The sequence below is a fragment of the Adiantum capillus-veneris genome, chromosome 4, assembly GCF_014529385.1.
Source record: "Adiantum capillus-veneris isolate H3 chromosome 4, ASM1452938v2, whole genome shotgun sequence".
Classification (NCBI taxonomy): domain Eukaryota; kingdom Viridiplantae; phylum Streptophyta; class Polypodiopsida; order Polypodiales; family Pteridaceae; genus Adiantum; species Adiantum capillus-veneris.
In genome coordinates, this window is record NC_140934.1 from 14,354,428 (window position 1) to 14,371,549 (window position 17,122).

General features: G+C 44.7%; 1 protein-coding gene across 2 annotated transcripts in view; it reads left to right on the forward strand.

Moving 5' to 3' along the window:
- Window positions 1–3,087: 3,087 nt before the first annotated feature.
- Window positions 3,088–17,122, forward strand: part of LOC147458748 (Glycine cleavage T-protein family) — an 85,953-nt gene continuing 71,918 nt past the window's right edge. Inside the window, exon 1 of one of the 2 annotated variants that reach the window (XM_086510191.1) lies at window positions 3,088–3,748. In XM_086510191.1, the coding sequence (XP_086366317.1) occupies window positions 3,270–3,748 (479 nt within the window). In that variant the 5' untranslated portion in view covers window positions 3,088–3,269. The remainder of the gene's footprint in view (window positions 3,749–17,122) is intronic. The other variant, XM_086510190.1, reaches the window with a different exon arrangement.

The window sequence follows — 17,122 nt, forward strand, 5'->3', positions numbered from 1 at the left end:
ATTTTAGTACATTTTTTTGTTAAAACAAAAAACATACATTATTATAGCCTTTTCCCTTAAAGTAGGCCAAAAAGTTTCTTTTTTTTAAAAATTACATGAAAACTTAACAAATTTTAAGACTAAGGTTCCTCCCTTGTAACCTCAATTAGAATAACTGCATTACTCTATAAGGGCAATTGTAAGGAAAAAGCAATATCTACAAAACCCAAGTGCATCAATGTTGTGGCTATAGAGGGGGCTGTGATTTTGGCTATAATCATCATCATTTGAATCGTAATATTTTTGTAAATTAAATTTCAATGGTTTATTTTTTGTAAACCTATTTTTTGAAAAAAAATAGATATAAATAATAGGGAATGAACAATACAAAGAGGAAAGATATATTTTGACTATTATCAAAATGCAAACTCAGCTAAGAGGAAGTGGGAAAAAAAGGTTTGAATTAGAGTAAATTTTAAGATATTGAAAGGCAAAGTTTTGTTTTCTAAACCTCATTTACAATGGAGCTTATGTAGCAACTACATTACCTTGCATTATATTCCTAAAAGATTCTACAATAGATGCACTTGTAGTGAAACTAGCCTCTTTCTTCTTGGCTTTCTTTGCCTTCAGTTTAGGACACAGCCTTATCAAGTGATCATTAGACTTGCAATAATGGCAATGTATACGTTTTTTTTTCTTTTTTGCCAGAATTCCCAAATGAGGTCCTTCCAACAAAAGCATTAGGAACAGGTGATTCACTACTCGCCGAAGAACCATGAGAAGTGGCTACATTGCTATTACCACCTTTTCTTTTAGTAGCAACAACAGTGTGTTTAGTTTCACATTGTTTAGTCTTGTTCTTTCTTCAAAGAGACTCTTGCAATAGCAATGTGCATAATGCATCAAACTTGACAATTTGAGGGTTTCCTTGGGTCATAAGTCTCTAAGTACTAGTGAAAGTCTGGTAAGAATCTGGCAATGCATCAAGAACGGTCTGCACAAGTGAACTGTGAGGAATGATTTTGCCTGCAAAAATGAGTTGCTCATTAATATCCTTGATACCAACAAGGAAATTGTCCATGTCATCTTCCTCTTTCATAATGTTTGACTCTAGCTCTTTACGCAGCAATGCAATTTTAGCCTCATTGTTGCGACTTGCATAAAGACTAGCCAGAATATCCCAAGCCTGTTTTACTGATTTTGCCGAGCGAATGTGAGGAGTAATAGTGCGCTTCAAAGATAACACAATTATTGCATGAGCCTATGCATCTCTAACATCCCAATGAGACTGCTCAACCATAAGCAAAACAACTCTACCAACAACATACCTACACCCTCCAACATCCTCAATAAAGCTCGTCTCCACAGATGGCGAACGTACACGAAGGCCTTGCACAACATTCCATATGCCCTTTGACATAAGAACATGTGTCATCATGTAAGCCCACATTGGGTAGTTGTCCCCATCCAATTTGTCCTCAACAATGAACATCTTGAAAATGTCTGTGTTGTTTTCAACCACGGAGAGTGATTGCAGTGATGTGAGAACTACCCAAAAAGAGGAAAAAAGAAGTAAGACCAACATGTGATATATAGCACAACCCAAAGAAGACTATAAGGGACCTATCATGAAAAAAATTTGCATTGCAAGAAATTCTACACAAAAGGACAAAATTGCCTACGCAGTAGCTTGTAGTGGAAACGAAGGCCGAAATGAGTCGGAATCAAAATTTTGAGCTCAGTACGACTCCTCTGCACCTACTAGTTATTTACGTGCCTTTCTCCCATGGGGTATTTAACTAACCCTGGGAGGTGCAATTGATAGTGGGAAAACAAGCTTGTGGATCTTGAGGTGACCCAACGACCAAAAAAAGGGCGGGCATGTGTGTCCACCCAAGGCTTTGAACCCATCACATACCCATTGCAAGGTAGTGCCCTACCACATAAGGGAGTGGGTATGCTTGCCCCCATGGGAAAACCACAACACTATAATGTTAACTTGAATAGACAAAAATAAACTCGGGTAAAATTGGTAAAGCGTGGATAAGGCCCCACAAAATTGGACGATCATCGTGGCCTAAATTTTTGCATACTAGTTTAGCTATGATTATCCCATTGCTTGGGGCTCATTCAAGACCCCATGGGAGATAGTGTTGAGGGGACACCTTTTTAAAGACCCCGTGTGGGCACTTGATTGTGTTTCTCCGCCCACGTCTAATACAATTGGGTTTAGATGACTCAATGATAGCAACAATTTTCATGCAGTAGCTAGTTAGGCAAGAGCACGTGGTTGGGTGTGTTCACAAGGCATGGTGACACCAGCTCAATGCTCGCATGCTAGCACATGACAATTCTCAAGGTAGTTTGACCCCTTTAAAGTTATTCATCAAATTAATGCTAACTTTTTTCAATTAGCTATTCTTGACTTTTAGAAAACTCACAACACATTTCACACCAGGTGCGTGATGCCAAAGCCAATATGATGGTTGGTAATTCATTGGAAGAGGATTAAAGAACTGCAACAACAAGCTCTACAATGAAAACTCAAGCTCTTTGTTCCACAAGGGCAGAGGATGCAATTGAGCAAGCTCAAAGTGGTGATGAAGGAGGTGTTCTATGATCAGGTACCAATCGTTGGGAGAATCTTTAAAGATCTTTATATAGAGAACATGCTAGAACAAAGTACAACAAGTATGTGATGGTACTTTGTTAATGAGTCATCATCATCGACCTTCGACGAGCTTGTGTAATTTGGCATTGGGATTTATACTATTGTTTTTTCCTATAGCTTGCATCAAACTTATCAATATTGATCGCTCCAACTAGTAGTGTAATTTGGCATTGGGATTTATACTATTGTTTTTTCCTATAGCTTGCATCAAACTTATCAATATTGATCGCTCCAACTAGTAGTGTCTTTGGTAGATAGAAACTTAGGCCCATTCAACTTATACTATGGAGTTGTAGTCCCTACCATGTGAACCGTAGCAACTCAAATCTCTTCCGTCACTGTTGTGTGAACGGACGTTGAACTCTTCCGCCCCCTTTCCAACCCTACTTTTCCTCCGCCATTGTGTGAACCCAGCCTAATATTGCAGCTTGTGTGAAGAAATGCAGAACAGGCGCTCCAATTCCACGTGGAGGCCAGCAGAGGCCAGAACCATGCAAGCGTGACACCGGAAAGCCCTCTGAACTGATGAGTCTGCAGCATTTTAGAAGAGAGAGAGAGAGAGGGGGAGGAGCATGCGATTTGCGAGAGAGGAGTATGCGATTTGCGGAAAGCGGTAATGGCTTACATGAGAGTGAGGTGTTGCACGTCTTCCGTAAGACGGCTGCGGTGGCTGCATTGGGGCGCACCATCGTTTGGCTACAGCACCCATGAAGAGGAAAGAAGCAGCATCAAAGAGAGAGGACCCTACGCTTCGAGGTTGAAGAGCCGCAGCGTGGTGCGCGTAGAGGGTGAAGATACCTTTCGCTTCCTGCAGGGTCTGGTTAGCAACGACTTGAGAAGGTTACAGCAAGAGCCTCCTCCTTCAGAAGCAGCCCTCCCCACCCCCAACCAACCCGTTGCTCTTGCACAGCCCCTCTATGCGGCTCTCTTAAATCCACAAGGCAGGTTCCTCTTTGACGCCTTCCTCTACCGGCCTCCTAATCCTACTCACAGGCTTAATCTGAGAGGAAGTGCCCCTGGCAGTAATGGATCTCTTTCACTCCTTTGTGATGTTGATGCTGCAACGGTGGACGACTTCTTGGGCCACCTCAAGAAGTAAGTTTCTTTTATTTCCCTCTGCTGCGGCCTTTCATGAAGATTTAGCTAATGGTATACCAGCGAACAAGTAGTGGGATCATTTGCATCACATCAAAGATAGAATCACATCTTCCTCAGTCAAGAGCTTGTGCTCAGTTTGTCTGGCAAAAAAATATTTGCTCTCTGTGCTTACTATAAGCTTGCATCATAAAAGTAAGAACCTGTCTTTTGATTGCAGTTTTTTTTCCAAAACCATACTGATTGCCTTTTGTTGCCTTACTGTTTGGAATACGCCATTTTCTTGAGCCATGTAGAATTTTTTCTTATTAACTCTTTCTTTAAATCTGTGTAAGACTCAGAAAACCTTCCCATTGACTGTGGAAATGTTGAAAAAGGGAAACTTGAATCCCCCTTTTTGAAGATTTTTAAATGGAGATTGGTATTGAGAGAATGCCCCTTTTTTCTGTGCGAGCTGCACCACCTCCTCTTGGTCCTCGATCTCCGGTGGGTCTTTAGTAGTTGGTTCTTGAGGTGGCTCTCCTTTGTAAGGCTTTAAAAATTAATAGGCTCACATGGAAAGCATTGTGTATGAGCCAATGATTGGACAACTTGAGTTGATAGGCCATCTCATTGATTGGCCTAAGAATCTGGAAGGGACCATAGTACCTTTTTGCTAGTTTAGCATAGTACTTTTGGTGTCCCGTAGGACTCTTGCCCCTCGTGGGCCTTAATCGAGCCTTGGGGAATTTTAATAAGACCCAATCATTTTCTTTTAAGGCTTGGGCTCTTCTGTGCTTGTCAGCATCAGCCTTTTGCCTTTGTTGTGAGATAGAGATAGCATCCTTAATCTTTTGAAAAGATTCTTGTAGGTTTTGGCTATACTCATCTGCAGCGAAGATCCTCCCATGTACCTTAAGTAGCAAGGGACTTTTTGATCTTCCCTCAATTACCTCGAAACTCCTTCTTGAAGTCTCCAGATTGTAGATTTGCATGCATCATCCTCTTTCATCAGCACACACACACATGGAAGAACCGTTGCTTGCAATCATGTCGAGAAAAGAATTCTGTAAACGTATGGAGCTTTGTCTATGTTGTGCATAGGACCAGTTTCACTCTTTGTAAAGCTTTTGGGATTGTTTTTTAACGATGGGTGGCCAGTTCAAACAGGGAGGCTTAACTTAGCTTTGCCTTTTTTTAAAGTAAACTAGGCCTAACGCAAACTTGACTTTTTTTTAAAGGAGAAAAATGGGCGCCGCTTCGACACGTTTCGAGGCAGTTGAAAATGTGCAGCTGAAACCGGCCCGTGGGGCAGTAGGCGTTGGCTTTCACCCGAAATTCTTTACTTTAGACACACACAAAGAGAACGTGCAAAGGAAACCTGCGACAGGAATTAACACTTGAATAACACACACTGCTCGGAAGCTAGAATGTTCCGAGCAGACGTCGACAACCTGTAGGCACCAAAATTGGCACCCCCTTTACGTGTATCACACTAGATACTACCTGATTTGGCCAAATTTCGGCAGCATAACAGCCCCAAAACTTGCACGAAATCAATTTCCCTGCTGGATCTCACTTGCACTGGCGTAAACCCTCTGATTCCTGCCCAAAAACAGTAAATTCAGCTCGCTGTATTTACTGGTTTTTGCCCTGTTTTCAGCCCCAAACAGTCCCCTAGCTGTCCTCTGCCAGTGGGACACGATTCCCAAGAGTTTTGGTGTTCGAATGGCTGAAAAACAGTCAATTTTCTGCGCATACACAACGCTGAATTTGCACCTGTACGGTGAGGTTATGACCCCCACCGGTGCCTGCTTTGGAGTAGCAGCTAGCTACCCCTGTTCCTGCTCAAGGAGGCTCTTGCCTTAGCACAAAAGCATGAACCCACACAACTATACATCCGTCAAATAAAGAGCCCTTTTGTGGGGCATCACATAACTGCACGTAGGGGGGAGAGAGAGAGAGCAGTGTGTAGCGTGCAGGGCATCACTCCTAGCACCACACCGTACATGAGAGGGAAAGAAAGCCCTCCATAGCTCTTAACCTGTGACAAAAACCCAAATGAAGCCTCTCCCAGCTTAAAAATCAGCGTCCTTTTTTCTGCATGAGGTAAGTTCATGAAAAAGTGACACTTGGCGCATTTACAAGCTTTTGCCCATTTCGGGGTTGCCGCCTAAAAATCTCCAGACTGGTCGCCCAGTTGACTTCGCGGTGGCAGAGTTGTAAAGTGTTCCCCTAGTGATACCGGAGGTAATGACGCGAACACATTTCGTGGCCCAAATAGCAGTTCCCTAAATTTAGGAAATGATTCCGTTGGGCTCCTTGTGGTCATCTGACCATCTATCCTCATTGGGTCTGCATCAAAAATGCAATCTGGCCCAACTGCCGGATATTTTCTGCTGGTAGTCCCACCTTGACTTTATGCCTTTATTGAGTTCACTTCCGAGTATCCACCAACTTGCTAAGTGCGACGGGGGGACCTATATGATCTTGCTATGAGCCTAGACATCCTCTTACTATATGAATTCGAGTGCCGTCCACTTCTCGTCTGCGGGTGAAACTACCGTTCACATTGGCCATACAATGTCAGACCGTTTGCTACTTCAAAAAGAGGGTCTCAAAAATAAAACAAAACCCATTGGAAAGAAATCATCAACTTAAGTTAGCAGTTGCCACGTCCTAGTGACATAGTTAAGAGCTGCCACGTCCCCGTGACATACCCCCCTCTTGAAATCACAAACGTCTTCGATTGCATACCATAAAATACACGCCACTGATGATCTTGTGCTATCAACACTCTTTTATCATCGCATGTATCCGCAAGAAAGGTCGTAACACATGGATACAAATGACTTAATGAGACCTTTATACTTTTGTTATTTCCATCTATTACACTGAATTCATATGTACATTTGATGTACTAGCTCCATCATTACCCATCCTTTGCACACGTTGGGTTGGGGCATAGGTAGGTTGTAACCCAAAGGCTTCAAGGTAAAGCTGCAATACATTTGGTGACTCTGATTGTACGCATATTCAAGCATAGGCAAATACTGTTCCCACTTGCCTTTATTATCTGACACATAGCATTTTAGCAGATCTAAGACAGTAGAATTAGCCTCTTCTAACTGTCCATCAGTTTGTGGATGAAATGAAGATGAGAACTTGAGCGTAGTGCCCATGTTCTCAAACAATCCTCTCCAGAACAAGCTGATCATGCGAGGATCACGATCACTGATAATCGATTGTGGCATACCATTGTACTTAAAGACATTGTACATGAACAAGTGTGCCATTTGATCAGATTTTATTTTCTTCGTGACAGGGATAAAATGGGCTTGCTTTCTGAACCTGCAAATAATGGTCCATATACCATCATTCCTTGTTGGCGTTCTTGGAAGATCAAAGATAAAGTCCATAGCAATGCTTTCCGGTGGCTTATCCGGAATCGGCAGTGGTTGTAACAACCCTGGTGCCTTTTGCCTATCAAACTTGACCTTTTGGCAAACTATGCATGCTCGGACAAAGGCATCCACATCTCTCCTCAAGATAGGCCAATAGAAGAATGTCTCTACCGGTTTAACTGTGGCATTAATTCCACGATGCCCTGCATACGATGGGACATGACTATCTTCCATGACCTTATGTCGCAGTGGCCTAGTGACACAAAGTCTGTCATGCATGATCATAAAACCATCTCTGAGGAGGTAGTGCTCGTGATGTTGCCCCTCTTGTAACTGTTCAAAGATCCTTGCAAAATCTTCATCAGTAGTATACTGTTCCTTCATGTCATCTAGCTCATGATGATAAGGAATTGACACAGCTGAAATTTGTGGCTTTCTTGATAACGCATCAGCCACAACATTCTTCTTGCCTTCCACATGCATAATCTGGAAGTGGAACATGGAAAGAATGTTTGCCCATCGCATATGCTTTTCGGATAACTTTGACCGTGTCAAGAAGTATCGCAAGGTCTGATGATTTGTTTGGACAACAAAATCAGCACCTAAGAGGTAGTGCTTCCAGCTAGAAAGCACATGAATCACGACCAAGAGCTCTTTGTCATAGACTTGCATAGTCCTCGCTGGCCCTTGCAAAATTCGGCTTTCATAAGCTAGTACCCGTCCCTCTTGCATTATCACTGCTCCGATGCTACTGCCACACGCGTCACACTGGACCACAAATGACTTCCTAAGATCTGGCAAAACAATTACTGGATCTGAAGTCAACTTTTCCTTTAAGAGACTAAAAGCTGAAATCTCTTTTTGGGTCCATCTGAAAGTGACGTGTTTCTTTTGCAATGCGTGAAGAGGCGATGCTATCTCTGCAAAATTTCTGATAAACCTTTTATAGTAGGAACACAATCCCAAGAAGCTTCTGACATCATGCACAGTCTTCAAGTCTGGCAATGTCTTGATAGCTTCGACCTTTGCGGGATCCATTCTAACACCATCCTTTTAGGCTATGTGGCCAAGAAAGTGGATCTCTTCCAGGAAGAATTCACTTTTCTTAGGATTGACAAGTAGACTGCGCAACTCTTCGAACACAATGGTCAAGTGACGCCTATGCTCCTCTTCATTCTTCAAATACACTATCATGTCATCGAAGAACGTCCCAACAAACTGTTGATGCGAGCGGAAAATCCTGTCCATCATTCTGTTGAACGTGGCAGGAGCATTTGTTAGCCCAAGTGGCATCACTAGAAACTCATAAAGACCAAATGTCGTTCTGAACGCAGTCTTGTACACATCCTCTGGCCTTATACGAATCTGATGGTACCCACTTTTAAAGTCTATCCTGCTGAAAATTGCAGCACCCTCTAAATGGTCGAGAATATCATCAATTGTAGGAATAGGAAATCTATTCTTGATGGTATTCTTATTCAACGCACGATAATCAATACACATGCGCCATGAGCCATCCTTCTTAGGAGCACTCAGGAGATGGGTGAAGAACTAGGCTGAATCAGCCACTTCTCTAATAACTCCTCAATCTGGCCCATAATCTCTTTTTGCTGCGTTGCGCTAACCTTGTAGGGAGGTCTATTTGGTGGGCTACACCCTGGCACCAAATCTATTCGATGGTCCTCAAGTCTCTCTGGCGGCAATTGCGCCGGTAATGAATCAAAAAAACTGTCACTAAATTTTTGCAAAAATGTTGACCTTTCTTTATCTAACACATATAAATTTGACTGATCACTATCTGAGACATCACGTGCAAAAATCAAGTACACAGAAAGATGATTCTTTATCACAGAAGTGATAGCAGAAGTAGATACAATAGGGACCGACTCTCCTTTAAGCTTTACATCCAAGATGTGAGTTTTGCCCCTATGCTGTACAATGATCTTTTTGTTGTAGGCATCCAAGACTCCATGCACTCGGAACATCCACGGGATCCCCAACAAGGCATCACATCCTTCCAGCGGCATGATGTAGAACTCTTCTGTGTCCATATATGACTGGATATGCAGACGCAGCTTTCCAATAAGGGGAGTAACACACTTTGAGTGGCCAGGACATGCCAACCCTGCCTCTGCTGTGTACCCCATCTCTTCAGCTCTGATGCCCAGCTTCATAGCTAACTCTGGTGAGATAAAGTTGGCTTTGGCACCTGGATCAAAGAAGATGAGTGCCGTCTGATCCCTGACTTTACCCCATGCCCTGCATAACTCATTGGCATCTGTGTTGGGCCTGTCACCCACCATGTCTGGCACTAAACCTACCGTGGGTTTAGGCTTCTTGCCTTTCTGGTCTTCTTTATCCGCCGAGTCAGCTGGTCTTTTCCTTTGTGGACAATTGGTAGCAAAGTGACCAGGCGCTCACATATAAAGCATTTGTTCTCAGCCATTAGAACCTTCTTTTCCTCGAGCGACTTGCGCACAAAAGGCTTCCTTTTCTGTCTCTTTTGGCTGAATCCTTGTCTTTGGTGGCCTTTTCTGACCCCTGTGACGCATCAAGAGCCGTTTTCACAAAGGGCTTCTTCGCTAAATTTTTCTGTTGCTGCCCTCCTTTGTCATTGCTCGGAAATCCACTGTCCTCTCCTTTCAACAACGTAAGACCAGTGTTCGCAACTTGCATAAGCTGAGTGAGGGTAGCCACTCTGTTCTTTGTACAGTAATCGTGAAGCCCTTTAGGCAGCCCACAACAGTACTTCTCTATCTGCCCTGTCATTGGCACAAATCTGTAGGAGGTCACTGAGAGTAACGCTTTACAAAACCTCCTATTGTACTCTAGCAAGCTCTTGCACGAAGCTGAAGTAAGCTGGTGCCAATCTGTCATGACGTCGGCTTCAAATTCATTTGACAGCCAAGTAGATGCAACCATTTTGTTGAAGTAAACCCAAGTGGCGGGTGCCTGTTCTTGCATTAACAATGTTGTCCACCATGTGAGCGCATTGTCTTTTAAGAAAGTGGTAGCTTTCCTGACTTTCGAGGCCTCTGTAAAATTCCCTCCTGCATAAGCAGTTTGATAGCAGTATCAAACTGCCGGAGGAAAGTGAGAGCCTTTGTTTTATCCTCGAAACCACTGAAGGTACTGAACTTTACAGTTGCACCACCTTCTTTGTAAGCTTTTGGCTTCTCCAGTGCCCCCAAGTTATCATAAGGAATGGTCAGCAACATGGGCACTGTAGTAGGCATGATCGGCACATCTTGGCCATTCACATTTTGGGTCAGAGGTGCGATATCTAGCTGCTGTCCAGAAAAACAAGCCATGCCAAAATGACCCTGTGGCACGCCAAACTGGCCCTGGTTGTAGTGAAAACCTTGCTGCATGCCGATACTACCATACATGGGGTTTGGCATGATGCCTTGCATACCCCCAAATACCGTTCCTGGCATGTACGGCTGACTTCCAGGCGCATAACCAGCCATACTTTGGAACATTGATCCACCCCCGAAATACCCAGGATGTACCGTGGGTGGTGGAAAAACTGGGGCATAGTTGGTATCCAGTTCCGTGTCCATTCAAGATAGCATGCGGGCTCTGAAAGGTGGCGGGCTGAACTGGCATAGCCTGTGGAATAGGCGCTCTAGCCACCTCTTCAAGCACAGGAGGAACCTATTTGGGAGCCCTTGACTCCGCAACATGCGAGTGTTACCTTTCCTGCTGAGTCGCATTAAGTACTCGTGCTTGAGCCTCAACAAGCTCTGTACGCAATGTAGATTGCCTATTTTGCTGTTGCATTGGTGGCGCTTGCAAGAACTCCATAAACCTTGGATTCTCCACCAGCTGCGAAAAGACATTCACCGCGGCAACTAACTGAGTCTTGAATGCATCATCCTCAAGTTGCCGAGTCATAAAGCCCTGTACTACTGGAGGGACATTCACATTGACAAGAGGTACAGACTGACGTGGCCGTGAACTCTCGCCAGTCTCGAAGACCATAGGAATCTCCTCCCTCTCCTTTGAAGAGGAACCCTCTTCCATAATGTCCTTCCCTTTGTCGGCCATAGTGTAATCCCGCGTTCTTGTACTCTGTGTCTTTACCCAAAACAACCGAGGCTCACTCTTTGAGCAAAAAGTGATCGATGTCCCGGCAACGGAACCTTGAAACCGGCCCGTGTGGTGGTAGGCGTTGGCTTGCACCTGATTTTCTTTACTTTAGACACACATAGAGAGAACGTGCAAAGGAAACCTACAATGGGAATTAACACTTGAATACACACACTTCTCGGAAGCTAGAATGCTCCGAGCAGACGCCGACAACCTGTAGGCCCCAAAATTGGCGCCCCTTTCGGTATTTCATTATTCTTTGAGAGGGTAAATTACAAAGTAAGGTCCTGGGAATCCTTTACCTGTATCACACTAGATACTACCTGATTTGGCCCAATTTTGGCAGCATAACAGCCCCAAAACTTGCGCGAAATCAATTCCCCTGCTGGATCTCACTTGCACTGGCATAAACCCTCTGATTCCTGCCCAAAAACAGTAAATTCAGCTCGCTGTATTTACTGGTTTTTGCCCTGTTTTCAGCCCCAAACAGTCTCCTAGCTGTCCTCTGCCAGTGGGGCACGATTCCCAAGAGTTCTGGCGTCCGTATGGCTGAAAAACAGTCAATTTCTGCGCATACACAGCAGTGAATTTGCACCTATACGGTGAGGTTATGACCCTCACCGGTGCCTGCCTTGGAGTAGCAGCTAGCTACCCTTGTTGTTGCTCAAGGAGGCTCTTGCCTTAGCACAAAAGCATAAACCCACACAGCTGTACATCAGTCAAATGAAGAGCCCTTTTGTGGGGCATCACATAACTGCATGAGGGGAGAGAGAGAGAGAGCAGTGTGTAGCGTGCAGGGCATCACTCCTAGCACCACAGTGTACATGAGAGGGAAAGAAAGCACTCCATAGCTCTTAACCTGTGACAAAAACCCAAATGAAGCCTCTCCCAGCTTAAAAATCAGCGCCCTTTTTTTTGCATGAGGCAAGTTCATGAAAAAGTGACACTTGGCGCATTTACAAGCTTTTGCTCGTTTGGGGGTTGCCGCCTAAAAATCTCCCGACTGGTCGCCCAGTTGACTTCGTGGCAGAGTTGTAAAGTGTCCCCCTAGTGATACCGGAGGTAATGACGCGAACACATTTCGTGGCCCAAAATAGCAGTTCCCTAAATTTTAGGAAACGATTCCGTTGGGCTCCCTGTGGTCATCTGACCATCTATCCTCATTGGGACTGCATCAAAAATGCAATCTGGCCCAATTGTCGGATACTTTTTGCTGGTAGTCCCACCTTGACTTTATGCCTTTATTGAGTTCACTTCCTAGTATCCACCAACTTGCTAAGTGTGACGGGGGGACGTATATGATCTTGCTCTGAGCCTAGACATCCTCTTACTATACGAATTCGAGTGCCGACCACTTCCCGTCTGTGGGTGAAACTACCGTTCACATTGGCCATACAATGTCCGACCGTTTGCTACTTCAAAAAGAGGGTCTCAAAAATAAAACAAAACCCATTGGAAAGAAACCAACAACTAAAGCTAGCAGTTGCCACGTCCTCGTGACATAGTTAAGAGCTGCCACGTCCCTGTGATAGCAGCCCCGCCAGAAACGCAGAAACGCGTTTCCAGAGGTTGGAGGGGCCGTTTCCTGCAACACAGAAATGAAGAGACCTCTCTAGTCTGTATGCGCTAACTTACTTTTGCTTTGACAAAAGTTTGGATCTGTTGCCAACATTTCTTGATTTGTGTTTTCTGTTGGCTTTTATGTTTCTTTACACAATTTTGTGTTCTCTGACTATGAAGGGAGTCATGCAATACTAATTGTGAGGCTTAGTACTTGCCGTGTTGTTGGCCAAGAAGGGAATATGAATCTCCTTCGTGACTTGATACATTACCTAGATGAACTTTAAAAATAGAAACAACAATCTAGTGGAGTTGATGGACCTGCATGCAAATCTAAAAATAGAAACAACAAGCTAGTGGAGTAGATGGACCTGCATGCAAATCTTGTGTCGTAGGTTATGTCACAAGTTTGTGAGCACGCGCTTTCAACTACCTCGATCATAAGCACACTCCTTGAAGTCAAAGCTGAGGGGACTTCTACCTTAAAAACATATTGGAAGCTAGCAAGTAGGACTTTGCTTCAAGATGCCCTTGCATTAAGTAAGGTTTCAGAGAGCTCTGACGAGGAGAATAGCACGTGCATTCCTCATTTTGGATAAGCAAGTTGTGAATTTTGGGGATAGGTACCCAGTTTTCTGGGGTGCTAGTCAAGTTTTTTGGGTTGAGTACACTGTAACAGGGAACAAGGGGAACACAGCCCAAACGTTCCAAAACGGCGTTCCGGACGAGTCCCGTTGCCGAAATGGAGATGGGAACGGAACGCCGTTCCGGAACGTGGTGTAACCGGAACGGTGTTCCGGAATGGTGTTCCGGAATGGGCGGAACATGAGCCGAAACGGCGAAACGCCGGGCGGAACAGGCAAAAGTAGGCATTTGGGGGACAAAAAGTTGGCTTTTGGGGACAGATTTAGGGCTCTTCGGGGAACATATTTGGTGCAGTTTGAGGGCAGGTTAGGGAGCAGATTTGGGGGCAGTTTTGGGGTTGTTTAGGGGTTTATTTGAGACTAAGCTGAATGGAGGTAATTCACTCCTTACTTTAGGTGGACCGTTCCAGCCCCGTTCCCGTTCTGGCCCCCCCTCCTGAAACCGGCCTGTTTAATCCAAAAAGGACGGTAGACTTTACACTTAAACTTTTATTTGCTTTCACCCATTTAATTTGTCGCCCACTTTACCTGTACTTTCAAGACACAACAAAAGGGGAAAGGGATACAGGCTGCTAGATTGCACCTGTATGAGAAGACCGACACCAAACTGGCCCCTAAATCAGGCGCCCCTTTTGGTATTTCTTTATTCTTTAACAGAGCGAATAAAAGCTGTGGTTCCCTACAAGCTGCCCCGCACAATCTTGGCTGAATTTCAATTGTTCTGGCCCGATTTCGGCAACATAACTGTACTAGGACCCTTCACCGTCAGTATTCCCACTCATTAGATGACTTTCCCGACGCATACGGACACTTTACAAAACCTGGCGAGAATCTGCAGCACGCTGAATTCTCTGTTTTCAGCCCTGAAAATGCGCCTGATCACCTGTACAGCAGTCCCCTCGCGTCCCCGAACATCCTGGGGGTATTAGGGTCCGTTTAGGGCCAAAACCCTAAACCTGCAAAAATACACAGCAGGCTGTAATTCACTGTTTCGGGCTCCGTTTTGCGTGCCGGTCGCATCCGTAGCAAGCCCTTGAGCTCCCGCACCTGTAGGGCTACTTGCCCTTTGAATCGGACGAGATTTTGGACGTGAAACCTCTCCGAATTCACCTGTACTTGCGGGGGATTAGCCTCTAGCTAATCCAGTACCTGTGCAAGAGGCTCTTGCCTCGGCAATCGCGCATGAACCCACATAACTGTACATTGGTCAAATGAAAAGCCCACTAGTGGGGCATAACATATTGCCGTAGGGGAGAGAGAGAGAGCAGTGCGTAGCGTGCAGGGCATCACTCTTGGCACCGCATTGTACATAAGAGGGAAAGGAAGCACTCCATAGCTCTTAACCTGTGACAATTTGCAAAAGGAGGCTCATCCCAACTTAAAAATCAGCACCCCCTTCTCTTGCATGAGGAAACTGCACAGAAATGTGCCGCTTGGCACACTTACAGGCCATTTCTCGTTTCGGGGTTGCCGCCTAAAAATCTCCCGACCGGTTGCACAGTTGACTTCACTGCAAAGCAATAAAATGTTCCCCTTGTCATTCCGGAGATAATGACGCGAACACATTTTTAGGTCCCAAAATAGCAGTTCCCTAAATATTAGGAGATTTTGCCATTGTATCTTTCTAGGTCATCCGACCCCCTTTGTACACTACAGCCACACCCATAACTGAAATGTAGCCTCTGTAGCAAAGGATTCCACTTTGGCTAGTCAATGACCCCACTTTGGCTAACCATAGTCCTTGTCCAACCTTAGTGCTCTCTTGCCCTGAGGCCTGGACTCCCTCTGAACAGTTCCACACTAGCTATATGCAATGCAGGGCAGTTAGATTTCCCGAGGGGTGTTTCCAAAAAGTGAAAATGAATAAATAATAAGAAAGAAATCAACAAAAAGGATAGATAGTAGTCACACGCTGGTGACATACCCCCTCTTGAAATCTCAAACGTCCTCGTTTGTGTAACAAACTGCTGACGTGTCGAAGCCTAAAGAATGGAGCCAACTTACAGATGCCGGCCGAGGGACCTAAACCCTAAGAAGAACAAGCAGCAGAAGAAGTGTCACAGAGTGAGGACGTGGTTGCCCGAGTGTAGAAAACCCTAGCCCTAATTTTTGCCAGAAACCGTAATTCTGAAAACCCTAATTGTTGAAACCCTAATTTTGGGAACCCTAACCCTAAAACCTGCAAACCCTAATTTCTGCAAGAAACCCTAATTCTGGAAACCCTAACCCTAAGGCAGCAGACAAATTCCGAAAATTGCGTTGACATGATGACGTGGCAAGCTGTACGGATTTCCGCGTTTTGCGTTGGCTGATGACGTGGCAGGCTTTACGGATTCCGTAAATTGCGTTGGTAGCTTTTGACATTGCTTTTTGGACCAGAAGCTTTTTAGTTTGAAAGCTTTTCATATAAACTGCTTTTCAGGCCAAGGGCCTTTAAATATGAGGCTAGGGCTCATTTTCTGGCATGCTTCCTGGAGAAGGTGTAGAGTCTGGAGTACCGGCTTGTACTTTGATGATGCAATATAAAGAAATACCGAAAGGGGCGCCAAGGTTTGGGGCCAATACTCTCTGGGGTGGAATTCCGCCACTCCGTGTTGCGTGTCGTCTCTCTCTTTCAGTTCAGTTGTTATTGAAGTGCTAAAAGTCTATTCGATCTGCTCTTTTCTATTGGCACGTGGTGCCCGTCTTGTGACAGTGGTATCAGAGCATCAGGCGTGTGCTTTTCTAAAAGAATACTGGTCCTACAAAAGAGCAGATAGTGCTATTGGCACGTGGTGTCCGCCTTGTGACAGTGGTATCAGAGCATCAGGCGTGTGCTTTTCTAAAAGCATACCGGTCCTACAAAAGAGCAGATAGTGCTATTGGAATTTGATTCAAGGTATCTTTGCCCTCCAACCCGGACTTGTTAGCCACTCCCACCCTTACTTCATCGCGCATCGGGCGCGCTCCCGTCTTCACCGCAGTATCTTACAGGGCATAAGCCAATTAAGATCACTTGTAAGAGAAGGATCCAGATTTGTTTCAAGTCACTGTTTTTCTCAGAAGCAGTGCTATGCAGATGTTGATTTCTACAGCTACCAAGCAGCATACTCCAAGGACTTGGCAAGCTTTCAAGAAAATTTTTGCCCGAAGTTATATGGTTTCTGACATCTTCCTTTGGAGTGCAACTTCTGGCAGAGTGGGGTATCTTGAAATGCTTGCCATGGAAACCCTAGCAGATTATAACTTGAAGTTTCTCGACGTCTCCCAGTAGATGTCTCTTCACGAGCAGATGAACTTGGAGACCGAGTGCGATTGTTATCTTGGGACTACCATCGCCGCCAAAGAAACACTGTTTGTCCAAGAGCTGATGGACCATGCTGTGCTCGGCTACGACCTTATGGAAGAAACCTAACCCTAATTTTTGGTGCAGGTTTCAGGATGGGAAGTCGGTCGACTTTTCGAGCTCGACTAATGTCGAGATTGCTTTTTAAGTTTGAGTTCTGTTTGAGCTTGTTTGGTGATCCTGTTTGGAATTTGTTTGAAATGGATGGTATCTGTTTTGAACCTGTCTTGGTGCCGATTTGAATTGTTTGACTCTGGTTTGATACTGGTTTCAATGATTGGTGATTTTACTCCCGGGTGGAGAAGTGAGAAATACTGTTTTGGTATTGTTTGAACCTCGGAACGACGTAGGCCAATGCCTGGGGAGCGTT